The 27,523-nt window shown below is 40.5% G+C and overlaps 1 protein-coding gene across 5 annotated transcripts in view; it reads left to right on the top strand.

Moving 5' to 3' along the window:
• GRK3 (G protein-coupled receptor kinase 3) overlaps positions 1 to 27,523 on the top strand; it is a 119,245-nt gene that overhangs the window by 39,530 nt on the left and 52,192 nt on the right. For 4 of the 5 annotated variants that reach the window (XR_009534669.1, XR_009534668.1, XM_060120821.1 and 1 more), the window contains exons 3-5: positions 14,782 to 14,855; positions 25,387 to 25,488; positions 27,167 to 27,241. Coding sequence is in view for 3 of the 5 variants with exons in the window: in XM_060120821.1 (XP_059976804.1) it covers positions 14,782 to 14,855; positions 25,387 to 25,488; positions 27,167 to 27,241 (251 nt within the window). In the remaining 2 variants the exon portion in view is untranslated. Of the gene's footprint in view, positions 1 to 14,781; positions 14,856 to 15,409; positions 15,497 to 25,386; positions 25,489 to 27,166; positions 27,242 to 27,523 lie in introns of those variants that run through there. The other variant, XM_060120822.1, reaches the window with a different exon arrangement.

Here is a 27,523-nt window from a genome sequence, read left to right as displayed (position 1 = left end):
TTTGTTTCCTTGTTGCTTTTTTCTTTTCCGGTCTTCTTTTGGATTGGGTATATCCTAGTAAGTTGTCATCACCACTGGCTTATAATAGCTATATAGCTCTTCATTTCATTTATTTTTCTGGTGTTTCCAGGTACCTCGTGTTCCGTGAACTCCTGGTGCCTTTGCCTCGGCAGGACCACCATGGTCTGCTTGGGTCCCCCTCCTAGCACCACATTTCGGAAAGTACCTCCAGGCCAAGAGGTGACCCAGCCTGGGGTCCTCCTAGTTTGCTTCCCTTCTTTCAGGGACTGCAGCCCCTTCTGTGTCTGAAAACAGTTACTTCATATATCTTGTCCAGTTTTTTGGTTGTTATTGTGGGAACTTAAGTCCGGCTCTGGTTACCATATTATGTTCTGAAGTGTAATTTTATTTTTGAAGTAAAGTATTTGGTTCTTGGCAGGAGAATGTGTTAAATATGTGAAATTGGGACTACCTGTAAAACCCTAGATGCATAACACCATTGTTATAACTTCACAAAGTGACGTAAAGATGGTGATGGTCAGTTTCTGGCCTTACGCATAGCAGCACGTGTAAACCTCAGAAGCAGAAGCTTTGAAAAGTTCTGTATCAGTACCGTTTGAATGGTAGCAGCCCATAATCAAGCCCTTAGGTACTCAGTGTTCTACATACAGTTCCTTTTTTAAAAAAAATCATCTTATGTGTGTGTTTTTTTTTAAATTTTATTTATTTACTTACTTTTGGCTGCATTGAGTCTTCGTTGCTGTGCCCAGGCTTTCTCTAGTTGCAGCGAGTGGGGGCTGCTTTTCGTTGTGGTGTGCGGGCTTCTCATCGTGATGGCTTCTCTTGTTGCAGAGCACAGTCTGTATGCACGCGGGCTTCAGTAGTTGTAGTGCATGGGCTTCAGTAGTTGTGGCTCGCAGGCTCTAGAGCACAGGCTCAGTAGTTGTGGTGCATGGGCTTAGTTGCTCTGCAGCATGTGGGATCTTCCCGGACCAGGGTTCGAACCCATGTCCCCTGCATTGGGAGGCAGATTCTTAAGCACTCCACCACCAGGGAAATCCCCTACAGATCTTTTTTTTTTTTTTTTTTTGCGGTACGCGGGCCTCTCACTGTTGTGGCCTCTCCCGTTGCGGAGCACAGGCTCCGGACGCACAGGCTCAGCGGCCATGGCTCACGGGCCCAGCTGCTCCGCGGCATGTGGGATCTTCCCGGACCGGGGCATGAACCTGTGTCCTCTGCATCGGCAGGTGGACTGTCAACCACTGCACCACCGGGGAAGCCCCCCACTACAGATCTTATTTAGTCTTCAAAATGACCCCATGCCGAGGTTGGCATCAGCCCCATTTTACAGGTGAGAGGACCTGCACTCAGAGGTGAAGATGCTTCTCACCTGCCTGGCATCTTGTAAACAGTGATGGCTGATGAAATTGACCTTACAGAGTTGGGGTCTGCCCCTCTCCAGAGCTCAGGCCCTTGGTCACTATCTGAGCTGATGATGTAAATAGATGAAACCCCTTAGGAGACAGCAGTAGAGTTCAGGTTAACTAGTGCTGAAACTTCCATGTATGAAGTGGTTATTTTCTTCCTGAAGTAGCTACTTCTTGCCAGGACAAAGCAGCACGATTAATTTCCCACAAGAAGTGGTTTCGAAAAAGCCCTCACCCTCTCTCCACCTTCTCTTTCTCCTTTGTTGCCTCCCACCTTCTGTCCTTTACTCTTTTTTTATTTTCTTTATGTGTTTTCCCCCGTCTCCATCTGTCAAAATAGCAATAAGGGCAACAGCAAAAAAGAATGAAATAAAACCAACCCCAGTTTAATTCATGAAACCACAGAGTGCTAGGCTTAAATGAATCATTAGATTTTTATCTATCCCAGTCCTTTTGTTTTGCCAATCAGGAAACCAGGGAACCTTAGCACAAAGAGTTGGTGAAAACCACCCAGCTTGTTGGCTCCCACAGGAGCCAGAGTCTAGGGCGTACTGACCATGGGTGGGGTGTGGGGACCATCTGACTCTGGGGTGTCATGAATATGAGTCGGGTCTAAGCATCTTATCAGGGATAAGTGGGTAATGAAAGCAGGTGACAAGAAAGAGACTGACTGGGTTATTGCTTAAATTAGTTATTTAGCGAATGTTTCTTTGAGGAAGTGATTTGAAGAAGTGATTGGTTTTGAGAAAGAAGGAGCCCCCGTGAGGATCAGGTGGAAGAGCGTTCTCAGCCAAGAAGGAACAGCATTCTTGGCATAGGGAACAGCATGGTAATCAGCAGGGGCAGGAAAGAACACAGCAGGTCCCAGAATCAGCCAGAGGCCAAGGTAGGCAGAGAGAGAGGTGGGCAGGAATCAGGGTTTTATTTTACATGTAATGGGAAGCTCTGGTAGGTTTTGACCATGTCCGATTTGTTTTAAGATCATTCCAGCCTCTTTATGGCGAATGAATTATCCAAGTCAAAAGTGGGAGAGCGGAAGCAGGGAGATGAATTTGGAGGCTGCCGCCATCCAGGAAGTTGGCGGTACTGGCTTACGTCAGACGAGGACAGTGGAGATGCAAGAAGGGGGTGGATTGGGATTTATTCTGAAGATAAAACCTAACAGGTCAGCTAGTGAATGTGGGGAGTGTGGGAAAAAGAAGACTCAAGGAGAACTCAAAGGCCATTTAGGGGATAGTATACTTAGTTTCTATAATTTAGGACAGCGGTCCCCAACCTTTTTGGTACCAGGGACCGGTTCCATGGAGGACAGTTTTTCCATGGACTGGGGCGGGGTGAGAGGGAGATGGTCTTGGGATGATTCAAGCGTATTACATTTATTGTGCACTCTATTTCTATTATTATTACATTGCAATATATAATGAAATAATCATACAACTCACTATAATGCAGAATCAGTGGGAGCCCTGAGCTTGTTTCGCTTGTCGCTCACTGATAGGGTTTTGATATGAGTCTGCAAGCAGTTGATTTATCATGGTCTCCATGCAGTCACACCTCTCTGCTGATGATAATCTGTATTTGCAGCCACTCCCCAGTGCTAGCATCACCGCCTCAGCTCCACCTCAGGTCATCAGGCATTAGATTCTCGTAAGGAGCGCGCAACCTGGATCCCTCGCATGCGCAGTTCACAGTAGGGTTTGCGCTCCTATGAGAATCTGATGCCACTGCTCATCTGACCGGAGGCGGAGCTCAGGCTGTAATGCAGGTGATGGGGAGCGACTGTAAACACAGATGAAGCTTCGCTCACTCGACCGGTACTGGTCCGTGGCCTGGGGGTTGGGACCCCTGACTTAGGGGAATGAATACATTCTATAAAGTATATTTCCTTCAATTATTCAAAACTATGAAAGGAAAGGAACTAGTTAATGCACAGAAAGATGAAGTGAACGGGGTAATTGAAAACACCGTGTCATCACGTCACTCACCTTCATGCTCTATACCTGTCCTAAAGCCCCACTGCAGGACAAAGTCCCTCTTGTTACTGTCATTCAAGTCACCCAAACTGGCCTCAGTCTTTTTTTTCTTTGTCTTTTTCTTCTAGCATATACTCCACCAATGAGTCTTACGCTATGTCTCCCTCTGTGGGACACCGCCTTCTGGCCTGTGCTTTTCTCAAAGATCCAGCCATTTGGGAATTCCCTGGTGGTCTAGTGGTTAAGACACTGTGCTTCCACTGCCGGGGAGAGGTGCGGGTTTGATAACCCGGTCGGGGAACTAAGATCCCCCATGCCGTGCGTCACGGCCAAAAAACCCCAAAAAACAACAACAAAAGATCCAGCCATTCAGGGATTAGCTGAACCGTGAACAGTCCATTTTCTGATGTTCCTTGTGTGCCGTTTATTTGGCACTTCCTGTGGCAAATGTAGGCTTTCCAGGTGCCTCTTCCATGAGGTTTCTCTAACTGGAATCCAAATTCCTTGAGACCAAAGATAACCTCTGATGCTGTTTTCCTCTTTGTGACTAGAAAGCATCTAGTTCAGTATTTTATACACCAGAGGAAGTGACTCTTCTTTTTTTTTTGTCTTTTTGCTTCAGCGTGAAATCCTTTCAACTGCCATTACTGTAAAACTCTTATTTGTAGCATCTTGTGTAAACAGTAGGAGTATAGCTACATATTCTGTGATTATTTTCTCAGCGTGAGGAGAGCATTCCAGGGGTGAAGTCATGGCCCACCAATGATGCACCCAGCGTCCTGTCCATCACCTCCGTCGTGGCCCTCGTGGGCATCTGTGCACTGCTGGTACGAGTGTTAGCATGAGCACCCACAGAAATAGAGGGCCCACTTGGGCAGCTGTGTTCGCGGGAGAGCAGCGGGGCGCTTGTCCCCGTCACGCACAAAGGGTGGAAGGGACTTCCCACCGCCACGTCCCCACTCCTGGCAGAAGGTATGAGGCCCCGAGCGTACAAAATTACAACACGTAAACGCACCATCTAACTTTTAAACATACCTATGTCATTTAATTAACAAATTGCTAATTAACAAATGGCTACAAGTTAAAATGAATTTGGACTAAATAATCAGAAACCACCCCATTGCTCTAGTAAGAAATCATTTCATAGTCATGAGGTTTCACGTCAAGATATGACAAGCCCACTCCAGCCACCAGTCACTGGAGGCGCCGCAACAGCGGCCCGTGGGCCTTCGTGCCCCAGAGGGTTGGCTGTGGCGCTGTCATCACCTGGTGTTCCGCTATCAAGGTTCTACTTTTTTGAGCCTCGAAGGCTTTTGCTGACATCTTCACATTCTGGTAGAAATATTGAGAGCCAGGTGGTAGGCAGGCACTGTTAACACATAGGGGTCAACCCTTTGTACCTGTTATGGGTCGGCTCCAGGGAGGGGATGAGGATGAAAGGGTCATCTGGGGACAGACGCGGTGGCAGATGAGCATTCCAAGGAAGAGGAAGGAAGAAGGATTCAGCTTTGCCGTGTTGAGAAGAAAGAGGCCCCGCTCTAAAATCCTCCGCCCCGGATTTGAGAGCTGAGTTTAACTTTTCATGAAACAATTGCCCACTTATATTAAAAACTATTCCTCAGCAGGCTCTTTGGCATTCCGAAGCTCTGAGCACACGCGAAGCATTGTGTAACTGAGAAATACCTAGCACTGGGATTCTTCTAGACGGATCCCTCCGCCTGCCGGATGACGCCCATCTCCCCCCGCCCATTCAAGCCTCGGTGGTGGGATAAAGCATTCCTTCCACCTTTTCCCCATAGAAACGTGCTGTGTCCAGATTCAAACCTCACTCCTTCCTTATCTCCATGGAAATTTCCTGTCTCTGGCCACTTGTTCTTTCTCTCGACCCATTAATCTCTCCACACCTGGCCTGTACTTCACTTCTTCCCGGAACCATCTGTGACTATAGCGCGAGCCGTACTGATCTTCCCTTAGTAAATTTATCAAATGTTTATTGAGCTGATTGAGAAGCGGCCGATGTGCTGAGGATTAGAGAGAAAACCCCACAAGAGCAGGCCATTGCCCTCCCAGAGCCCCTGAGTAAACAACTCGGTGACGTCGTTAGAGGTGCAGCCTTTCTTAACACCACGCCGCTGTGTATTCCCAAGGCCGGCGTCACGTTTAATGGGGAGATGCTAGAAGTACTGCCATTGAACGCCAGGAACAGACAAGGAACAAGAAATGGACACATTGATCACGCCGACAGGACCAGTACCCAAGAGGTGGAGGGCCCGAAGGATTCCTTGAGCAGCGGTGCCGAGTAGCAAACCTCAATACAGAAGGCCCTGGACGTGCTCGTGAGCAAAGACCTGTAACCCAGGGTGAAAATGGAACCTTAAACATATGAAAAGATTTTCAACTTGATTAAAGATTGGCAAAGCGCAAATTACTCTGAACTATTATTATTTTTCTTAATCTTTCAAATTGTCACAAGATCCAGAAGTTTAATAACACACTTTTGGTATGGCCGTGGGTTTAAAAACAGGAGCTGATGCATTGCCGGTGGGTGTATGAACAGGTACTGCTTGGATGGGGCTAATTTGGCTGGGTCTGTTAAAATACCAGAAAGTCTATATAACCTTTGGCTCAGGAGTTTCACTCGGAGGAATGTATCCTACAAATAGGCTTGAACACATGAGAAATGATGTACAGAGAGGGTTATTTATTGCAGCAATTTTGTAAAAGCAAAATATTTCCTGCAGCCCAAATGTTCACCATTAGGGAACAAGTTACGTAACTTCTGACATTCCATCCGCTGGAATAATGCAGCGATAAGGAGCGGCCAGGTAGCTCTTCGTGACTAGTATAGAAAGATCTCCACGGTCTCAAGTTATGAAAAGCAGGCTGACGGAAACGGTATGGTAGGAAATAAGAGTTCCTCTTTGCGCCTGCCTTTGTGCTGTGTTAGGAGGTAACGCAGCGCCTATAACAGAGACCCACACATGAGAGTGTCTCTCTCATCCGTAGCGGTGCAGGGTTAGCGGGAGGCCCCCCTCCATGTGCCAAGCTCTTGCCATGTTGTGGCGCTGGTGTCCCTAGGACTGCAGAGTTTCCTGCATCGAGCTGGGTGAAGGAATCACACGGATTTCTTAGCACCTGGCCAAGAAGTAACACACATCACTTCCCCGAAAAGATACAAGGAACCAGTAATAGCCATTACCTTGGGGGTGATGGTGGTGGGTGCGCTACTGGGAAGATGAAGGACATGGACCAGAAAGAAACTTTTCATTTTATACCTTTTTAATTTATTTTTACAACTTGAGCCATTTTGTCCATTCATAAGATAAAAAGAGATAGTTGCGAGTTAGTGGCCTTGAAAGCACTAAGGACCCAGGGCCCTGGGAGCACAGAAGAGGGATAGCTCCTCCACCTGGCTGGGCTGGGGAGCTCTTCGAATTTTACTGCGTTACGTGATGCTCAGTTGAGGTCCTGAAGGTAAAGTGGGTGTTAACCAGGTCAAGTCTGGAGGGGATGAGAAGGGTGGGGGTGGGGAAGTGGATAGAGAGGTGACTGGCAAGAAGGGAGCTGGTGCTGAGAAGGGGAGTCTGTTTCAGGTGGAGTGAGGACCGTGTGTGAAGGCACAGAGGCGTGTTGAGTGACCTGCGCTTGCGTCCGGCCGTGCTGGGCAGGTGGGCGCTGTAGCTCTGGGGAGGTGTGGGGCAGAGCGAGGCGTGCATTGCAGTGCAGATGTTAGAGGCTGGGTCTCATCCAGTGTTCTGTGCAATGATGAGTTCAAAAGCAAGGGAGCAGCATGGTCAGATCTAGGCAGCAGCACGCAGGATGAATGGGAAAGGAGACTGGACGAATGTTGAGGTGGCCGTGCCGTGATCTAGGAAGCAATGCATCTCTCCCTGCAAAGCGAGTCTGGCACTTAACTAACGCACCGCAGTTAGGTATTATCTTTTATGTATGTCTATCAGTACCTCCAATCAGATTGCAGTTGCTCTGAGAACCCCTTTATTTACACTTGTAGCACCATGACATAAATGCTTATTGGTTGGGCTTCCCTGGTGGCGCAGTGGTTAAGAATCCGTCTGCCGATGCAGGGGACACGGTTTCGATCCCTGGTCCGGGAAGACCCCACATGCCAAGAAGCAACTAAGCCCGTGCACAAGTACTGAGCCTGCACTCTAGAGCCCGTGAGCCATAACTACGGAAGCCCGTGTGCCTACAGCCCTTGCTCCGTAACAAGAGAAGCCACTGCAACGAGAAGCCTGTGCACTGCAACGAGGAGTAGCCCCTGCTTGCCGCAACTAGAGGAAGCCCGCGCGCAGCAACGAAGACCCAATGCAGCCAAAAAAAACCAAAACCAGACAAACAAAAAACTTATTGGTTGATTCTCTTTTGTTTTAAATAAACCTTTAATGGAATATATGTATAGAAAAGTGCTCAAGTTCAAGTGCATAGCGTCATGAATTACCACCAAGTGAACACACATGCATTAATTGGTTGATTGTTATTCTGTTTTTTCCTTGTTAAAATTATGGTTAGACCCAGTGGGTTTTACACACCCTCCCCACTTTGTCCTGGCCATGTTTAATCTGTGATGTACACACATACCCTAATTTCCATACTGCCAGCTTTAATCATTGTTCTTTGAGACGTCTTTGGGAAATATAAATCAGGTGGATTGTTGGAATAATACTTCTATTTTAAGTTATTTTAAATCTCACTTTATTTTGTCATTTTGTTTGTTTACTATTAGATGTGCATTAAACTGTTATAAATGAAAACAATTGACCCCAGTCTGGAAAGAGTATTGGCATGGTGCATAGCCAGAAATTTTTTTCTTTTCTGTCATTTCATAATGTTGGTAAAGGCTGAAAGTAATCCAACTATTGCAAGGGTTTAGATATACTTTTCTTGCCACTGAATTTTCACATTTTCCTCCCAGTCCCAATTTCCTTTGTTCCCTTTTGAAGTAAGAGCCAATTGCTTGGAACATTCTGTGAATTTTTCTTTGGCCACGTTCATTACCATTTGTGCTTTTGTCTACTAGACTGTTAATATTCAGGGCCCCAAATCTCTCCATTCTCTAAATGAGTGCTCTCATTAATTATGAGATGTGCTGAATTTAAATTGGAGGTGGGGTAGATAATTTGGATATTTAGAAGACCTATTTACAATATTCCTCAACTACATTTTGTTACTAATTTTCTTCTGTAAGGTTTTAAGTCAGGAAGTGAAAGTTCTAGTTTGATAAGCAGAGTCAAATAAAAAAATATATTTAAGGTTTGCATGAAGTAGGTAAAAATAATTAACTAATTATTCGTTTTGATTTATATTTATTTATTCCTCTTGGGACTTGGAAGAAATGAAAGGGAGAATTATTCAGGGGGAATTTAAGTTAGTATTATTCATCTAGGAGGGGCATGGTGCCCTGTGGGAGTTTTCCGTGTTTACATCTGTATGCTTGCTTTCTGTATTTTTGAGTTTGCTTTTCTAGTTATCATTTCAGATTTCCTTTGTTTTCACTTGTAAAGACTATCATGTATCCTGAATGTGTCAGAGTAGCTGTTCCCAGCCTCTGCATTACCCAGAACCTTTGTAATTACTTATTTTAGTCCCATGCCTCTGTGTGTGAATGATTTTATCTTCCTTACAAACGCGTGCTTTATGAAGAACATCCTGTAGAGACTGACAACCATGTTAAGTGATCAGGCATTAGCTTCTGGAAATTTTAGATCCCAATTTGTGATCGACTTAAAGCCACTGTTCAGGAACATCTTTTGAGCCTTGTCCCTGGCTTAGTTGTATGTACCCAATCTTATTTTTCTTTCTTCTTTAGCACCAGTTTTTTTTTTTTTTTTTTTTTTTTGGTGGGGTGGCAGGAAGAGTCAGGTTTATTGAGGTATAATTTAAATAAAACTCACCATCTACAATGTACAATTCTGTGAGTTTTGACAAATTCATAAAGTTGTATAACGACTACCAAAGTCAAGATACAGAGTGATTCATCACCTCCACAAATGTTCTAGTGCCCTTTATGGTTGACCGCCACACCCCACCCCAACCCCTGGCAACCACTGATCTAATTGTTCCTGTGGTTCCTCCTTTTCCAGAATGACACATAAGTGGACTCATTTAGCATGTAGCCTTTGGGTCTGGTTTCTTTCACTTAGCACAGTGCATTGGAGATTCACTTACAGTGGATGTATCAGTAGTTCATGCCTTTGTCTTGTTGAGTAGTGTTCCATTGTATGGGTACGTCACAGTTTACCTAGCCATCAATTGAAGAACATTTGGGTTATACCCAGTTTTTTGATATTATATATGAAGCTACTACAAATATCTGTGTTCAGATTTTTGTGTGAACATAAATTTTCATTCCTGTTGGGTAAATACCTAGGAGTGTGATTATTTGGGTTCAATGGCAAATGGATATTTTAACTTTAAAGAAATGTTTTCCAATGAGCCTGCATTCCTACTAGCAGTCTAGGAGAGTTCCAGTTACTCCACATCCTCTGCTCGTCAGCAATAGCATTCATTGTCTCTCTCTCTCTTTTTTTTTTGGCTATTCTAAGAAGTATATAGTGATATCTCACTGTGTTTTTAATTTGCATTTTCCTAATGACTAACAATGTTGGACATCTTTTCATGTGCTTATTTTACATTTATATATCATCTTTGGTGAAAATTTTCAAATCTTCTGCTCAATTTTTAAAAATACTGGGTTGTTTATATTCTCATCATCGAGTTTGAGAATTCTTTGTATACTTTGGATACAGGTTCTCTATCAGATATGTATATTGCAAATATTTTCTCCAAATCTGTGGCCTGTCTTTGCTTTCCCTTTGTAATTAATGAGTAATTTATGGGAGATTACTTTTGAGACTGTGTAAATATTTTGTTCCGTGTCAAACTTTTGCCCCCGGGTTTTGGCACCTGTTGATTTTCTAACTCCATCATTCCTTCTGTAGTTTTTGGTTGGTATTTGATGCTAAGGAAGAGCTTCCCCTTCTTTCCTTTATTCTTCTCCTCCCTTCTTCCTTCTTTCCCCTTCCCTCCATTGTGGAGTCACAGCCCATCAATCATCCCAGCCAGCACAGTAATTCCCCTCTTTGCCTGTTGATTCAGAAGCACGAGGACGTGTCCAAGACATTATATATGCTTCTCAGCGAACGAAGCTTCTGGTTGCCAAAATTTGATATTGTCAGTCTTCTGAACTCTGCCCTTCTAGTGGTTATGAAGTGGTATCTCAAAGTGATTTAATTTATATTTGCATGATGACCAACGGTATTGAGCCCTTTTAATGTGCTTATTGGCTAGTCATATTTCTTCCTTTGTGAAGTGTTCACATTTTTTGCCCATTCTTTTATTGGGTTGTTTCGTTTTAAAAATTGATTTGTAAGAGGTATTTTTTTTAATGTATACATAAACGGGATGTAGGCCTTTTTCAGATTTCTTTCTTTTTTTCTTTCCCATTTGGATATAAGTTTTTTCTAGCACCATTTTTTGAAAAGACTTCCTTTTCCTAATAAATTGCTTTGCTATCTTTGTAGAAAATAAGTTGAGCACATATAAGTGTATTTCTGGATCCTCTATTCTGTTTCATGATTTAGTCTTATGCCAGTACCACACTGTGTTGATTACCATGGCTGTATAATGAGTCCTGAAATTAAGCAGTGTAAGTCCTTGAACCTTTTGCTTCTTTCTCAAGATGTTTTGGGTATTCCAGGTTTTTCGCCTTTCCATATACATTTTATTTATTTATTTATTTATTTATTATTTTTTATTTTTTTTATTTATCAATTTTATTTTTTCAGTAAGCTTTTTTTTTTTAACATCTTTATTGGGGTATAATTGCTTTACAATGGTGTGTTAGTTTCTGCTTTACAACAAAGTGAATCAGTTATACATATACATTCCATATACATTTTAGAATCAGCTTGTCAGTTTCTTTAAAAAGCCGATGGGGATTATCATTAGGATTGCATTGACTCCATAGATCAATTTGGGGAGAATTAACATCTGCAATAGTGAGTCTTCCAATCCATGAACTGACTATATCTTTCCATTTATTTAGATCTTCTTTAACATCTTTCAGTCATATTATATAGTTTTCCACTTAGTGGCATTGTATATCTCTTATTTATTTATTCTTAAGTATTGGTTCTTTTTTGATGTTATTGCAAATGGACTTGTTTCAAAATTCCATCTTAAAACTGTGTGATGTGAGTGTATCTAATGTCATCGATTCTTTTAGCTAATGACCTTGTATTTTATGGTCATGTATGGATCTTCCTAAATTCACTTATATATTTTAGTAGTTATTTTGTAGATAGGATTTGTTATATAGTTAATCACGTTGTCTAGGGATAAAATGAGTTTTAATTCTTCCTTTTCAATTTTAGTAAGTTTTATTTCCTTTTCTTATTGCACTGGCTAAGACCTCACAATATTGAATAGAAGGTGTGAGATTAGGCATTCTGGCCTTTTCTAATCTGAAATGCTTTGTACTTTGTTTATCCCACAGCTCAGAGAGGTCTTATTGACATTGTGTTTTATCATTGCTCTCAGCATCATATTTAATTACTTTGTATAATTTCCCATAAATTACAGTTATTTCATTTGTTTACTACTTTGTTGTCTGCCCCTTACACAAACCCATAAGTCTCTTATGGGAAAAACTCTGTCTTCACCAGCATATAGCACAGTGACTCTTAGTAGACACTCAGTAAATGCTTTGTCAAATGAGTAAATTTTGGTAGGAGCTTTTAGCAGTTATGCAGTCTATCCTCCTTCCCAGTGTTTGAATCTCCTTGGTAAAACCTAGGACAGGTATTATTTCTTACAAGATTTTTTTCATATTCTTCTTTCCCTCTTTTTCATTTTTTAGGTGGTTATATTTCAATTTCCCATAGAAACCACGTATATTTAATGCTTTCAAAAGTTCTTAATTGATCTTTTATAAAAGATAATACAATTCTTTCTACCAATTTTTGCAAAATATTTTAGTGGCAAATTGGGATAGTTTGCCTTTCCTGGATGTTACATACACTCGGAAGTTAATCAGTATTCAGGCAGTTTGCAGTGGTTCAAATATAGAAACAAGGGTAAACACATTCCACAGTTACCTAGTAAGCAGGTGTTGGCTCACTACTTTTTATTCTTTGAAATCTGGAGAAATCGCACTGATGAAGTGAACCAGTTAGGCAAATTATTTCCTTATTTTTGCCCTTTAGCTTTTGTTCTAATCTGAGTAATGCTTCATTTTTTTTTTTAATGTAATTTAAGTCTAATGAAGGTAAATTGCATTCAGCCTGGAACACAACGATCTAGGATGTATCCAAAAGGCAAAATATCTTTCTTCTGGCTGCCCCATTTTAACAGCTGCTGTGATAGAAAGTAATGCTTCAGTTTATGTACAGACACGAGGAAAATACTGTTTTTTTCCCCCTATATGATGTTCCAAATAATTCTTTGGCTTATCTTACACATTGATGATGGAAATTGCATTAAAGAAGTAGGTAAACAACATATTAAGTTGGATGTTTATTCATTCAACTCCCTTTCTTCATCCTCCTCCTCCTTTCTTTCCTCTCCCTTCCAGTTTACAAGTGGAGATTTCAACAGTCCTCCACCGATAATGGAGAGAATAAACAGACAGTAAGATTTAGGGCACCCGGACAGGCCTATCAACCAACTTGGCCTAATTGCTTTTTTACTTTATTTAATGAAACACTCCACCCTATATACTGTTTCTCTTTTTTTTTTTTCAAGTACCCTTGAAACATTCACCTAGAGGGACCAAGTTTGGGGCCAAAACCAAGTTTCAATAAATTCAAAAGCATTGGAAGTCCTACTGAATGTGTTCTCTGACCACAACAGAATTAAACAGAAATCAATATCCCAAAAATACCTGAAAAAAAAAAAAACCCCAAATATCTGGAAATTAAACTACACATTCCTGAATGACTCATGAGCCAAAGAAGAAATGACAAGGGAAATTGGAAATTACTTTGAAATGAATGAGAACAAAAAGTCAACCTTTCTCTTATTTAAAATAAAAATATTAACATGCACATCGGTAGAGATTCACATCTTCAGTTCTTCCTACTTGTCTGCTTCTTGAATTCCCTACTCCCTCCGTATGTTGGCCCTGCTGCAGTCCCTTGACAGTATGAGCACGGCCGTGCTGCTGCTGGAGCTGTGCACCCAGCCCCTGTTAGTCTGGTCTTGCCAAGCTAACCAAGTAGTCCAAATACCTTTCTTCCAGTTCCACTGAACAAACATTTACCGTTTTCAAAGGTCATGTTCCTGGAAGCATGGAGGGGAATTTATGGGGCAACAACAGACAGGCTCAAGTTATATAACTCTTACGTTAACTTGAATGAAAATCTTTTCAAAGCTGCTTCCTTCCTGTCCTACCTGGGGAGTTCTGATCTACCTTTGCCCAACATTTTAGACTTTTTGTGAGTCTTTCTTCACTTTTTTTTTTTCCTGTGACTTCTGTCTCTCCTAACAATCCTTTAATTGTTTGGACCTTCTCATTGCTTTTGACTTTTCGTAATCTCCCAGTATCTCTGCCCTCAGTCTGGTGTCAGCTTGTCCTCTCCAGCTTCATTCATTCACTGAGGCTTGACTAGGTGCAAGGCATTGAGCTGGCCACTGGGTTTGGTCCTGGGGTGGGAGACTTGTAATCAGATAATTAACCTGGGTGAGCACTTTGGCAGAGGCGTGTTGGAAGGGCCATGCGAACAAACATTCTTTCAACACGTATTTATTGGCCTCCCACCGTGTAGCAGGCACTGTGCAATGGGGGTGGGATCCGGGGCCGAAGGTACTGATTGCTTGAAGATGAGGCATGGATCTGGGAGTGGGTGATCTGCCCTGGCACGAGGTATTTGGTAGGGACTTGGAGGGACTTGAGCTAATAAGTGGTGAGAGAAAAGCCTAGAAAGGTTAGGAAAGTAGTTCTTTTGTTTTTCTTAAGGGAGTTGTAGTTCTGTTTCTGTGGCGTAGCATTTATTAGCTCCATGGTGACTCTTACCAACTTCTGTATTACCTGTATCTCTGATTTCTTTGGTTAATCTTCCACTTGTTCTGGTGCCCAGTAGCACTAAGTGGTGCTAAACACTAGCACTGTTAATTGTGCAGTTTTTAAAAGTGGGAGGGGGGCTGCCAAGAGAGAAGGAGCCTCAAAGCAGGGCACCAGGGGTGTGATTCTCTTAACTTTACCTGGATTATTTCCTTTTAGGCGTTAAGTAGCCTCTTGAAACCCCCTTTTTTATTTTAAGGGTAGGGGAGGAAGAGGTTGAAACAAATGAATTTGAAAACACCCTGTGGGATAAAATTTACATTCATCGCCCACCCTGAAATTTTTTATTCTTTTTCTTTAGGTTTCTTGCTATTTAAAGATTTTTGTTTGAATGAAATTAATGAAGCTGTACCTCAGGTGAAGTTTTATGAAGAGGTAAGAAGTGACTGTTTTATCAATGCTTTTATTTCAAAAGCATATTTAAACTGTACTTTGGGAAATATTAAGACTACTAGATATCTTAGAGATTCGTCAGAAGTAATTAGTACTACAAGATATAGTTTTAGAGATGCTGACAACAACTATAAAAATCGTATTTTTAAAGCTCTGTAGTGTTCTGGAATCAGTGAGGAATAGTTGGACTCAGATTCCAGAGGAGGAAGAATCATTCAGAGGTGCACTGAGCATTACCAGCCATTTTATTTTCTGCAGAAGCACGCTGATTCTGGACACAGAAGCCGAGGCAGGGGACTGCTACTGGGTGAAAGAGAAACTAGCAAAGGTTTATGGTCACACATTACTAGAGTGACAAATTGGAGACTTGGTGGGAAAGGGTGGCCTCAAACCCATAGCTGGTTTTCCCAGCAGGACATTGGGAGGGGATCTGAAGAGGCAGGCCAAGAGCTTCTGGAAGACACATTGAAACCTCCCACAGCCTTGCGGTATTAAACGGTATTGAAATGTACACCTGTTGTGGCAGGAATCCGAAAACAGAACAGGCAAGAGATGAAAACCCCACTGAAGAGCCATAACCACTCATCACCTGGGGTGGCGGCTGGTCCAGGTGTGGTGGGCAGGTGAGCATCCAGCTTTGGCCCCTGGCAGGAGGCTGCTTCTGGGAGACAGAAAAACCAGAAGAGGTTTCTGGATCTGGAGTAAAAAACAGATGAAGCTGGGAATTCCGTGGCGGTCCAGTGGTTAGAACTCCGTGCTCTCGCTGCCAAGGGCCTGGGTTCAGTCCCTGGTCAGGGAACTGGGATCCCATAGCCGTGCGGTGCAGACAAACCCTCACCCTCCCGCCCCCCCGCAAAACAATTAAAAACTTATAACATCCAACATGTTAAAAAAAAAAAAACAACGAAGCTGGAGGAGCCCCCAAAACATGATGAGTCCCGTGCTCAAGACACATGCCAAGTTTTGAAGCTTTAGTGGGCCGGGGGGCCAAAGAGCTATCCTGAAGACTTCTTAAGGGCAGAACTGAATCCAGTGCTGAGGAGACAGAGGTCTCATTGAACTCCATGGAGACCCAGGCCTTAGAACAGGGACCAACCAGAGGCAGACTGAGTCCTACACAAATGGCAGGGCAGACCAGCCCAGCTCAACCCCCTGTTGGGTGATGAACTCCCTCCCTACCTGTGCAACAGAGAATAAGGGGGGAGCTCTCTGTCTCTTTTGCAGGTAGAAAATAACAATATATAGAGACTCTCCAATCTTCACCATACAGTAAAAAATGATTTTCCACCTAAGAAGCAAGATCACATGACTTATAAACAAGACAATAGAAGCAGACCCACAGATGAATCAGATATTGGAGTTAGTTGACAAGTACCTAAAAATAACTGTAAATATGTTCCAGACAATAGAGAAAAAGATGGACAAAATAATTAGATGGAGGAATAGAGAGTTTCAGCGTAATTTGAATGTATTGTGGAAAACCAAACAGATATTCTAGAACATAAAGTATTTGAAATTAGAACCTAGTTGTTAGAACCAATAGCAGATTGTCACAGTGCGAGACAGGATTAACGAATAGGGAAGCAGGTCAGTAGGTCATCTCAAACTGAAATACAGAGAAAAAAGAATATAAAAAAGAAATAAGGGCATTAGAGACATATGAGGCATACCTAAAAGGTCTAACACATGTAAAGTTGGACTCCCAGAAAGGAAGAGAGAGAATGGTACAGAAGCAGTATTTGAAGATATAATACTAAGAATATTACAAAATGATGAAAGTCAGCAGCTTACAGATTCAAAAAACTTAGAACACCCCAAGCAGGATGAGTACAGAGGAAATGTATCTTTGCACATCAATATAAGACTGTGGAAACCTGTGACAGAGAGAAAATTTTAAAAGCAACCAGAGGTTAGAAAAAGACACCTCATTTTTAAAGGGGCAGTAATATGAACAAAACGACTGTGACATATTAAAATAAATGATTAAGAAAAAAGAAAGACAGACAATGAAATGGCCATCTTTCAAGTAATGAGAGAAAAAAGCTGCCAACCTAGAAATCTTTCCTCAGCCAAAACTTCCTTCAAAAATGAAGGTGAAATAAAGATATTTTCAGACAAAAACCAAGAGAATTTGTCAGTAGTGAAACTGCATTACCATAAATACTAAAGGGAGCTACTGTAAGCAGAAGGGAAATTACCCCAGATGGAAATGCAGGAAGGAATGAAAGACATCATAAAGAGTAAATATGTATGTGAAATATATGAATGTTGACCATACAAAACTATAATATGTTTTTAGAGTTTAAAGTGTGTGTAAAACTAAAATGTATGAGAGTAGCACAAAAGGCAGGAGAGGGGTTAATAAAGTTAAAATATCTTAAGATTCTAGGATTATTGGGGATAGTAAAAATAATAATTTGCATTGACTTGTAAAGGATGTATATTGTAATCTCTAAGGTAACTTTTAAAAGAATAAAATGCGTATGTTAAAAGAGAGGAGATGTGGAATAAAACAACACTGTATTAATCCAAAAAAAAAAAAAAAGAATAAAAGGTGGACATAAAGTAGGAGGTCAAATTGAAAATAAAGAGTAAGGTGGTAACTATAAATTCATCTATATAAATATTGATGATTACATTGAATATAAATGGACTAAATGCTCCCAGTAAAAGACTAAGTTTGTCAGACTGGATAAATAACCAAAACCATGTTATATACTGCTTATAAGTGAGATGCTTTATTTATGTATTTTAAGATATTTTATGTTTTGATTAACCTATAGTTGCTGTACAATATTATATAAGTTACAGGTGTACAGTATAGTGATTCAATTTTTAAAGAAGTGGTATACTTTAAACAGAAGGATGGAAGAGGATATGTAATATACACACTAACTGAAGCAAAGCTGGTATAGCTATACTAATATCAGACAAAGTACATGGCAATGCTACTTTGAGATAAAGAGAGATTAATTCATAATGATTGAGGAGTCAGCATCTGTATCTTACAAATAACAGAAGTTTAAAATATTTAAAGCAAAAATTGGCAGGAAGATCCAAAACAAAATAATTCTACAACCCTAGTGGGACACCCACATACTTCAAGAACTTGTAGAAGAAACAGGCAAAAAATTAGTAAGGATGTAGAAGATCTTAATAAAGTGATGAATAAACTTGACCTAATTGACCCAGCAGAAACAGAGTTTTGCATTCTTTAAAGTACATGAAATATGTTCCAGACATATATGAAACATTTACCAAATATGAAACATTTACCAAAATAGATCATATGCTGGACCCTAAAGAAAACTTCCTACAAATTTCAAGATTGAAATTGTTCAGAGTATGTTCTCTGACCACAGTGGACTTAAGCTCAAATTTAATAACAGTGTTAAGTAAGAAATCCTTAGCTGCCTGGAAACAAATAACTTCTAAATAATTTAAGGGTCAAAGAGGAAATTAAAATTGAAATTAGAGAATATATTAATTGAAATATATTTAAGAAAGGACATATGCTAATATTATTAGCATGATCTGTCTTTACCCTAAAACATTTGAAATGGTCCAAAGAAAGCATGGCATAATTAGGGCTGATATTAGTAATCTTTGTATCTTTGAAAATGGGAAGAATATTCCCTTTTTTCCTGGTTTATTGATATACATGAAAATGACATTTTTCTACATTTAAAAAATTATATTAATGTATTTCCGGGAAGAATGATCAAATGATGATGCACATTTAGCATCATGTGAAAAAAAAAGTTATCTAAATCCCAAAGTCTTCCACTGAGTATGAAGTGACTTTATTATTTCAGTCTGAATCAGGCATTTTATCTGGATGAGACTCACAGCTTGATGTGTCAAAAATTTTTTTTCTTTCCTGTGTTCTTAAAAGCTTCTCTCCAATTTCAGCATGTACTCAGCTGCTTTGTCAAAGAGAAAGCAATCTCCTTTAGTAGATGAAACAGATGGGCAACCTACGTAGTTATTTCTTAAGCACTTCTGGCCACTATGGTGGTGACTACTGCTGATGTGTTTCCATTTGAACTTTAGATATCGGAGTTTCTCTTCGTTGGCTTGTTTCTCAGCTCTTCTCTCCTCTCTCCTGGCCTGGTGTGATGGATCTGGCCTATCAGGTTATCCCCTTGGAGGAAAATGCTTCAGGGCTCCTCAGCAACTTGCTTTGTGTTCTTTAATTGACAATACCATCCACCTTGGAGTTCCAAATACAGTTGTGTAAGTCAGTACAGCCTCCAAGATGGAAGTTATCAGTAATTCTGACTCCTTGGTTTCACCAGCCTGGTGGATTCTTTAATTTCTAGTTTTATAATCCTGATCCCTAGAAAACTCTGTTGTCAGGTATCTTGCAATGTGTATGTTGTCCATTGTATTTCCGTTTTTCTGTGTCCCCAGGCGCTTAGTGGTTACCCATTTTCCTGTGGTCTGAAGTCCTAATTGCTTCTTCCAACACTCACATATCTCTGCGTTAGTTATCACTTACCTTTCCCTCTTTATCTTTCACTACCTTCTCACGTAGACCTTCCAGTAACCAATATTACCTGAACCCACCGAGCCCAGTTCTTCTTTTTATACTTTACTTATGACCTTTCCCCAGCCTAGGATGCTGTTTCCCTTTCTCGGCTTGTGGAAAGCCTTGCTTCGTTTAAGGCCAAGGTCAGTTTCTGTATTCTCCAGTAAAGCCTGTCTGTACAGTCGTCCCGGTCTTCCGTGATTGCTTTGCTTGCTTTGCTTCTCTGATTCTGACACTGTCTGTTGCCTGTAACGCCCATGGGATACTTAATATACGCTTGCTGCTGGTGTGTGCGCGTCATCAGTATTTCCACTTGACCGTTGTTTGACTCCTAGACAGCAGGCCCAGCTAGGATCTAGGTGCAGCTGTGCTCTGCCCTCTCACTTGCTGTGGGATATGGTGCTGGTCACTGAGCAAACCCTGAAGCATCTACCTTGTGTCAGGCTCAGAGCTTACAAGTGTGAACCAAGACACTGTCCTGTACTTGAGCTCATAGAATGGGGACTTAATATTTGAGCATCTGTTACCTTCTCTATGAAACGAGGTTAGTAATCATCTCCTGCTATTTCACAGGCTAGTTGAGAGTCTCAAATGGGATGCCAGATGGACAGTTGCTTTCTAAACTGTAATATCTATAATATGCTGCTTAGGTATATGCTGTAACATGGTGGTAAAGAGTTCCAGCTCTAAACTGAGACCGTCTGGATTTGGATTTGGACACTGCTGGTGATTAGCTGCCTGAAGTTGGGCAAGGAGTCTTGCTTCACTCTATCTGGGTTTCCTCATCTAAAAGTTAGGGTGGTAGCAGTGTCTGTCCTTAGGGTTGTCATGTGTGTATGCAACACACCAGAACAGCACCTGACACGCAGCTACTGCTCGGTGTGTTGGTTTATACACTTCCTTGTTCCAGTTAGATTTAGACGCAGCTTATAAAAATATTTATATTACACCTAGATTTAATAATAAATCACGGAAAACAGAAAATATAAGACCAGAGGTGAAGTTACTACACAGACTTTTCTTCACTCATGCAACCAGTATTTATCAAACACTAATGCTGGGAAGCATTGTTTGGATGGACAAAGTCTGTGCTCTCTTTGAGCTCCTATTTTTGTTGAAACAGACAATAAACCAGTAATAAATGAATAGGAAATGTATCAGGAAATGATAACTGCTATGCAGTGATTCAAAACAGACCCGCAACTCAATGTGACGTATTGTGATTTGGTGGCCACCTTAAATTGCTGGGTCAAAGGCTGACTTCTGAGGAGGTGCATTTTAGTGGAGTAATTTCAGATATTGTGTTTATCCTTTGTGGCTTTCACTTAGTTTCTTGAATCTGTCAATTTATATGTTTCACCAAATCTGGTAAAATTTGGGCCATTATAAAACTTTATTTCTACCCCAGTCTCTTTTTTTCCTCTCTCTAGAATTCCATTCATAACGAGGTTTGATCTTTCGATATTATCCTAGATACCACTGATTCTCCCTGTTCCATTCCCTGCCCCCCGAATTTTTTTTCTTTCTTTTCTTCAGATTAGATAATTTTTATGGAGCTGTCTTCAAATTCATTGATGCTTTTGCCAACTCTAGTCTGTTATTATGTCCATCCATTGAATTTTTTTTCAGAGAAGATTTCCATGTGGTTCTTTTCATAGTTATTATTTTTCTGCTATTTCCTATCTTCTTATTCATTACATGCATATTTTCTGTACATCTTTTAGTATAGTTATAACGGCTCCTTTAAAATCCTTGTCTGATAATTCCATCAGAATCATCTTGGATTGGTCTTCACTGATGGTCTGTTCTCTTGCATATGAGCCACATTTCTCTGTTTCTTCATAGATAGAGTAATTTTAGATTGTATCTTGTCCATTGATATTGTAGATACTCTAAACTCTGTTTCTCCAAAGGGTATTGATTTTTTTTGTCTCAGCAGTTAATTTGGCTTACTCAGACTTGATGCTCTGTCTTCTCATACAGTGGGTAGCAACTGAATCTTGTTCAGTTCTTTTAACCTTAGCTGGACTGCTGTGGGTCTGTCATGCTCACCTGTCATTATGGGGTCCACCAGAGATTTTGAGAGGTTTGTACGTAAAATTTTGGAGCTCTGCTCTGGCTGTTCATTTTCAGGAATATCCTCTCTTACCTTCCAGCTTCTGTTTGATGCCCCTTTTCCATTATCTCTGTACTTTTGGTCACATTCCGGTGGTCCAGTGCAGTTAGGTTTTTTGTATGTCCAGAATTGTTGTTAGAGTTTAGTTCACTATTACCTGAAGGAGGACCCTGGTTTGTGATAATTTTGAATATGAAGCCAACATGACTGGTTGATGAATTGGATGTAGGGGGTGGTGGGGACAGGGGTGTGAGCAAGAGAGCAGAATCAATGATGATTATTCCATTTTTTTGGCTTAAGCAGCTGGGAGGATGGTTTTATCATTTCTGTGATAAAGAAGACTAGGGGAAGAGCATGATTGGCTAGGGGAGAGAGGATGTGGAAATGTCCGGTAGGTGATTAAATATTTAGACGCTGGAGCTCTGGGTGAGAAGTGAGTCCTGGAGATCCAGTCTTAGTCATTGGAATATAATTGGTGTTTGAAACTATGGGACTGAATAGCTTCACCTAAGGAGAATATGTAGTGGATGAAAAAGGGGTGCCCCAGTACTGTGCCTGAGGCACTCCAGTATTTAGGAGTATAGCCGAGGAGGAAGAATTACCAAAGGAAACTGAAGAAAAGGAGCCAGTGTGGCGAACCCCTGGACGGTGTAGATCCCAGAAGTCAGAGAAGAAAGCCTTCAAGGAGGCAGGAGGGAACCACTGAGCTGAATGCTGCTGGGATGTCAGGAAGCTAAGGGCAAAAAGAGAGATCCTTGATTGGTCAAGGCAGAGGCCCTTAGTGACTTTACTAGACCGTCTCATGGGAATGGTAGTGGGAAAAACGGGAGGCAGGAAAGTGGGGACCATGACAGCTGTGGACCCAAAGGGCTTGCTCTTAGGGTTCTGTGCATTTAGGCTACACGTTCAGCTGTGAGCTTTTTAACGACCAAAGCAGAAAGGGAGGACTACACGGTTAGTGAATGTTCATCATTGATGGCGAAGCTTCTGTTCTGCTGTAGTAGAGACTTTTCACCTTGAACTTGGGCCTCTGCCTGCTCAGGTTCCCTGGACAACCTGACTGCCAGGATTAGGGGTGGCATTTGCTCTGCACATCAGGACATCCTGTCTAGAGCCAATTGATACTTGACTGCATGTTCTTTAATTAGTGGTCTTCACTGATAATAGAAAGTGAATTACAGCCAGGGATGCTTGAGGCTATTTCTTTGCCTACTAAGAATTAACCTTTTCTGTTGTTCAAGTTGGAGTTTATGAGATACGAGGCACTTACTAAAGCCAGAATTGTGGTTCAGAGCATCATTTGTGCAAGAAACCGGAATTTTCTGTATTGTCAGATTATTACAGTTCATGGAAAACTCCCATAGAATCAGCGTTTGCTTAACCAGGTGTCAGCTTGCTTTATAGGTCCCCAGAACATAGACTTAGGTTTCATTACACTTGTTTTCAAGGATAATGATTCCATGAAGGTTTAGTTTTCCTAGAGTTTGTATGTTTAGGCAGAAACGTTTGCCTTTGGTTCACTAACAGTCCACCTGTTCTATCCTGGCATTCTGGCATTAATTTCTGGACCTTACTAAAACAAAACATCAAAAGAAATCTACCAAACTAGAGTCCTTGGTTTATTTTCTGACTCTGCCTCAGATTTGTGTGTCTGGCTTCTGTTTCCTTGCAGCTACCATACTTGCATCTGGCATGGTATTTGAACCTTCAGACATGTTCTCCTGAATTAACCTTGGATGATTAAGCCCAGATCCTTTGGTTATGCCAACATTGCTGAATTGCTTCTTCATTAAAAAAGTGTTTTCCTTCTGGAGAAAAATATAATTTGGAAAGATACATGCACCCCAGTATTCATAGCAGCACTGTTTACAATAGCCAAGACATGGAAGTAATCTAAATGTCCATCGACAGGTGAATGGATTAAGAAGATGTGGTGTGTGTGTGTGTGTGTGTGTGTGTGTGTGTGTGTGTGTGTATATATATATATATATACACACACATACATACACACACACACACACAATGGAATATTGCTCAGTCATACAAAAGAATGAAATAATGCCATTTGCAGCAACATGGGTGGACCTAGAGATTATCATAGTAAGTGAAGTAAGCCAGACAAAGACAAATATATGATATCACTTATATGTGGAATCTAAAAAAATGATACAAATGAGCTTATTTACAAAACAGAAATAGACTCACAGACATAGAAAACAAACTTATGGTTACCAAAAGATGGGGTGGGGGAGGGATCAATTAGCAGTTTGGGGTTAAAATATACACACTACTCTATATAAAACAAATAACCAACAAGGACCTACTGTACAGCACAGGGAACTATATTCAATATCTTATAATAACCTATAATGGAAGAGAATGTAAAAAAAGAATATGTGTGTGTGTGTGTGTGTGTGTGTGTGTATATATATATAACTGAATCACTTTGCTGTATACCTGAAACTAACATAACATTGTAAATCAACTATATTTCTATGAAAATTTTTAAAAAATAAAAAAAATTTTTAAAAGTGTTTTCCTCTTGGATGGGGTATCAACCTACCCCAGTCCTCTTGCCTTTTTGTTAAATTTTAGTGTCGGTTCCAAGAAGACTCCATTCTAAGCCCAGGCAGTTACAGACTTGTGAATTTCAGCCATCTCACTGATGATATTTAAGGGCAATTAAGATGATCCCAGAATTTTTCTCAGTGTGTGAACCAGTTAGCCTTCGTATAGGACGTCAGCATTGTACATATTTCTCTCCCTGCCGACTGTGCCCTTTCATTATCAGAAATTTTCATAGGATTTACTGGTTTTGATTTCAAAACTGTTAGACTGTACAGTAAAAAAGGTAACTTTTATTTCTATTCAGTTTATACTCTCTCCCATAGGAGTAATCAGCCCCACTTTTTGTCATAGCAGAATAGAGAGCACTCAGATATCATGAAAGTCAGTATTACAACTGTCTCCTTGGTGGGAGCATTTGTTTTTCCAAAAATAAGTTATATGTAGTTATTAGTCATTATATTGAAAATCTTTGCTACAGTCTTCCTACCAGCTCCATATTTCATTTGTGTTTTCATTCTCTTCTTGTCTTTTAGATTAAATGTATTTCTGTAAATAAATAAAAATACTTCCCTGATCTGAGAACTTCTGTTTTGAGGTTGGAGTAATAGGGGCCATGTCCTCATAAAGCAAATATTTCCAAAGCTCATTTTATTATTTGGTCTATCTTAACACCCGTCAGGTTACCTCCCTTAAGTTATTGGCAAAACATACAATTTGAAGGAACCTTTCTGTTAATACTTTTAGAGTGCAGAGAAGGTTCCAATGTGAAAAACCAATGCTTTTATCTATGGTTAATGCATTTCCAAAATATTTAGTTGATTTCTAAACATCTCTTTGCAGGAATCCTAGCAATTTATTATTATTTTTTCCTCCTGAATTTTGTAACACTGTAGTTGAGTGAGAACGAGCCCCGTCATAACTCTTAGAACTGGATTACAGACAAATTTAAATTATTTGTGGTTTGGAAAGGAGACTTGGCAAGGATGAATGGTCCATGGCTGGTGCATCGTTAAGATAATTGTAACCATGGCAGTATTTGTTTCTTAATATTGTGTTTCTAAATTTAAGCGACAAGGTTCATCATAGGAAAAAATCCATTCGTATGTTCCAAGTTGAATTTAAATTATTCCAACTTCATTATTACAACATTAGAAGTAGTTGTTTCCGGTGGAATGGCCGATTCAAGTAATTTGCTTGATGTCATGTGGAAGTGGTTTCTGCCAAGACTAGTAATATCCTTCACTAAAGTAAGTTTCTAGGAAGACAGTACCTAACAATGGTAACTTTTAACCATCCAGATAAAAGAATATGAAAAGCTTGAGAATGAGGAAGATCGCCTTTGTAGAAGTCGACAAATTTATGATACTTACATCATGAAGGAGCTGCTGTCTTGTTCACATGTAAGTATCTTTTTGTTTTATTACTTTAGTATGGGTAAATATGAGACAGCCTTCAAACATTTCCAGAATGAAAGTTAAAGTAGGAGGAAGAGGTTTAAAAATTACATGATATTCATCCAGGATGGAACCCATTTCTTCTGTTTTTGTCATTTGTTTCCTGGTAATACCGATCCAGTATCTGTTGTTCCATATGCTCTTGGTATGTTTCCAAAAAGTGGATACTTTCACTGCAAACATTGATAAAATGGCTAATGCAGATCAACGGAAGAAAAAGCCAACCTCAATTCTAGACTTTCTAAAGGAAATTAAGCTTTATTGTTTTTCATTTAGCTCTCCTTTAACAGTTAGGCTAATCATATATTGATCAATAAAAATCTTAAATGCTTTCTTTGAATTAATAAGGAGGATTGTAATTATTGTTTTAATGTAGTTCATTAATAGTTGAATGATGGTTGAAACCATTTTTTTTCCTTGTATTGATAAATCAGAGAAACAATCTAATTCAGTCATTAGGATAAACTGGGTTCCTAGGAAATTATTCCACCAGGAGTGAGTGGGATAATTAATAATGAAAATTTACCATGTAATCTCTCTACATGAAGACTGTTTTCCAAAGGAGTATCCTAAGAGCCCTGGGCTGCTGTGTCCAATGCAGTAGCCACTAGCCACATGTGGGTATTTAAATTGTTTAAATTAATTAAAACGAAATGGAATTGAAAGTTTAATTCCTCATGAGCCACATTTCAAGGGCTCAAGACCCACATGTGGCTGGTGGCTCCTGCGTCAGCCCAGGTTCACCACATTTCCAGCATTGCAGAGAGCCTGACTGGACAGCAGTGGTCATGACAATGATATATGTCCGTGCTTCTGTGTTTATTGTGTTGCCTACAGTGCTTGCTGAACTTCTGAGCTAGAGTTAATCGTAACGCTCTGCCTTGCTACCTTGCTGGGGAATGGTTGAACCTTGGTAAATGCCAGGTGTTCACTGTGAATGCCTCTGTAAACGTAGTTTTCGTATAGGTCAACAATTTACAGGGTTTTTAGCAGCGTGATATGCTTTTTAAGCTCTTCTTCTTGTGCATTGCTGCAGACGTAATTTGAAGTTTTGGGGGAGGACAGAGTGTGTAATTTTTGTCAGTGTGAGTTTCACTGTTTTAGAACCAATTCCTCTCCCCTGTGGTTACAGCAAGATTTTCCTTAACCTAGAGTCTTTTCAACACTGTGATTTAGCTTTGCAGTCCTGACGTTTAATTCTTAGGTATATTTTCATGCACTCACTTTCTCTCATATAATAGAAATTTTGCATTTTTAGGAGCCCAGTATCAGCCAGTTGAGGGATGATGCATTTAATACGGTGATAATACGATTCCTTACAGCTTTTTTTAGTCGAAGTCATCTTGATCTCCTGTGGGATTAGGTATGTCAGTTGGATGCCCCTGTTGCACAGCATCCTTCTCGACATGGTATCTAAGAACTCTGGAAGCTCAGAGGAGCAGTCGTCTGTTTGGCTTGCCCGCAGACAACCAACAGATTTTTTAAAGAATGCATGTTGATGGAATCCCTATAGGTTACTGCTTAGTAATTTTTGTGTTAAATTTTATGTTTGATATTGTAACATACAGAGGTTTGCTCTGTTTTATATTTGTGGCAAAAACATTGTTTTCTTGGTTTTTAAAAGCCATTCTCAAAGCAAGCTGTAGAACACGTGCAAAGTCATCTATCCAAGAAACAAGTGACATCAACTCTTTTTCAGGTAAGATTAAAGTGCTTTCCCAATAAATGTTTCTAATTTGCTTAACAATTGGATTGGGGCCATTCTTTGCATCTGTGAAAGTGCCGGGGGAGTTGACATATGAGGCGAATTTCTTACGTGGAGGGTTATCTGGAAGAACTGAAGTTTAATGTCGTATGTCTTCTCATTGAAATGTGTGCTGTTCTGCCGACATTCTTCGTGAAGGCTTTCCTGAAAAACGCCACTGGAGCGTTTCTATAAATCAATCAAGACAAGACATTGGAGGAAAAGCCTTTTCCTGTT

This window comes from Lagenorhynchus albirostris, chromosome 14 (assembly GCF_949774975.1).
Source record: "Lagenorhynchus albirostris chromosome 14, mLagAlb1.1, whole genome shotgun sequence".
Taxonomy (NCBI): domain Eukaryota; kingdom Metazoa; phylum Chordata; class Mammalia; order Artiodactyla; family Delphinidae; genus Lagenorhynchus; species Lagenorhynchus albirostris.
This window is presented reverse-complemented; position numbering and strand designations above follow the sequence as displayed.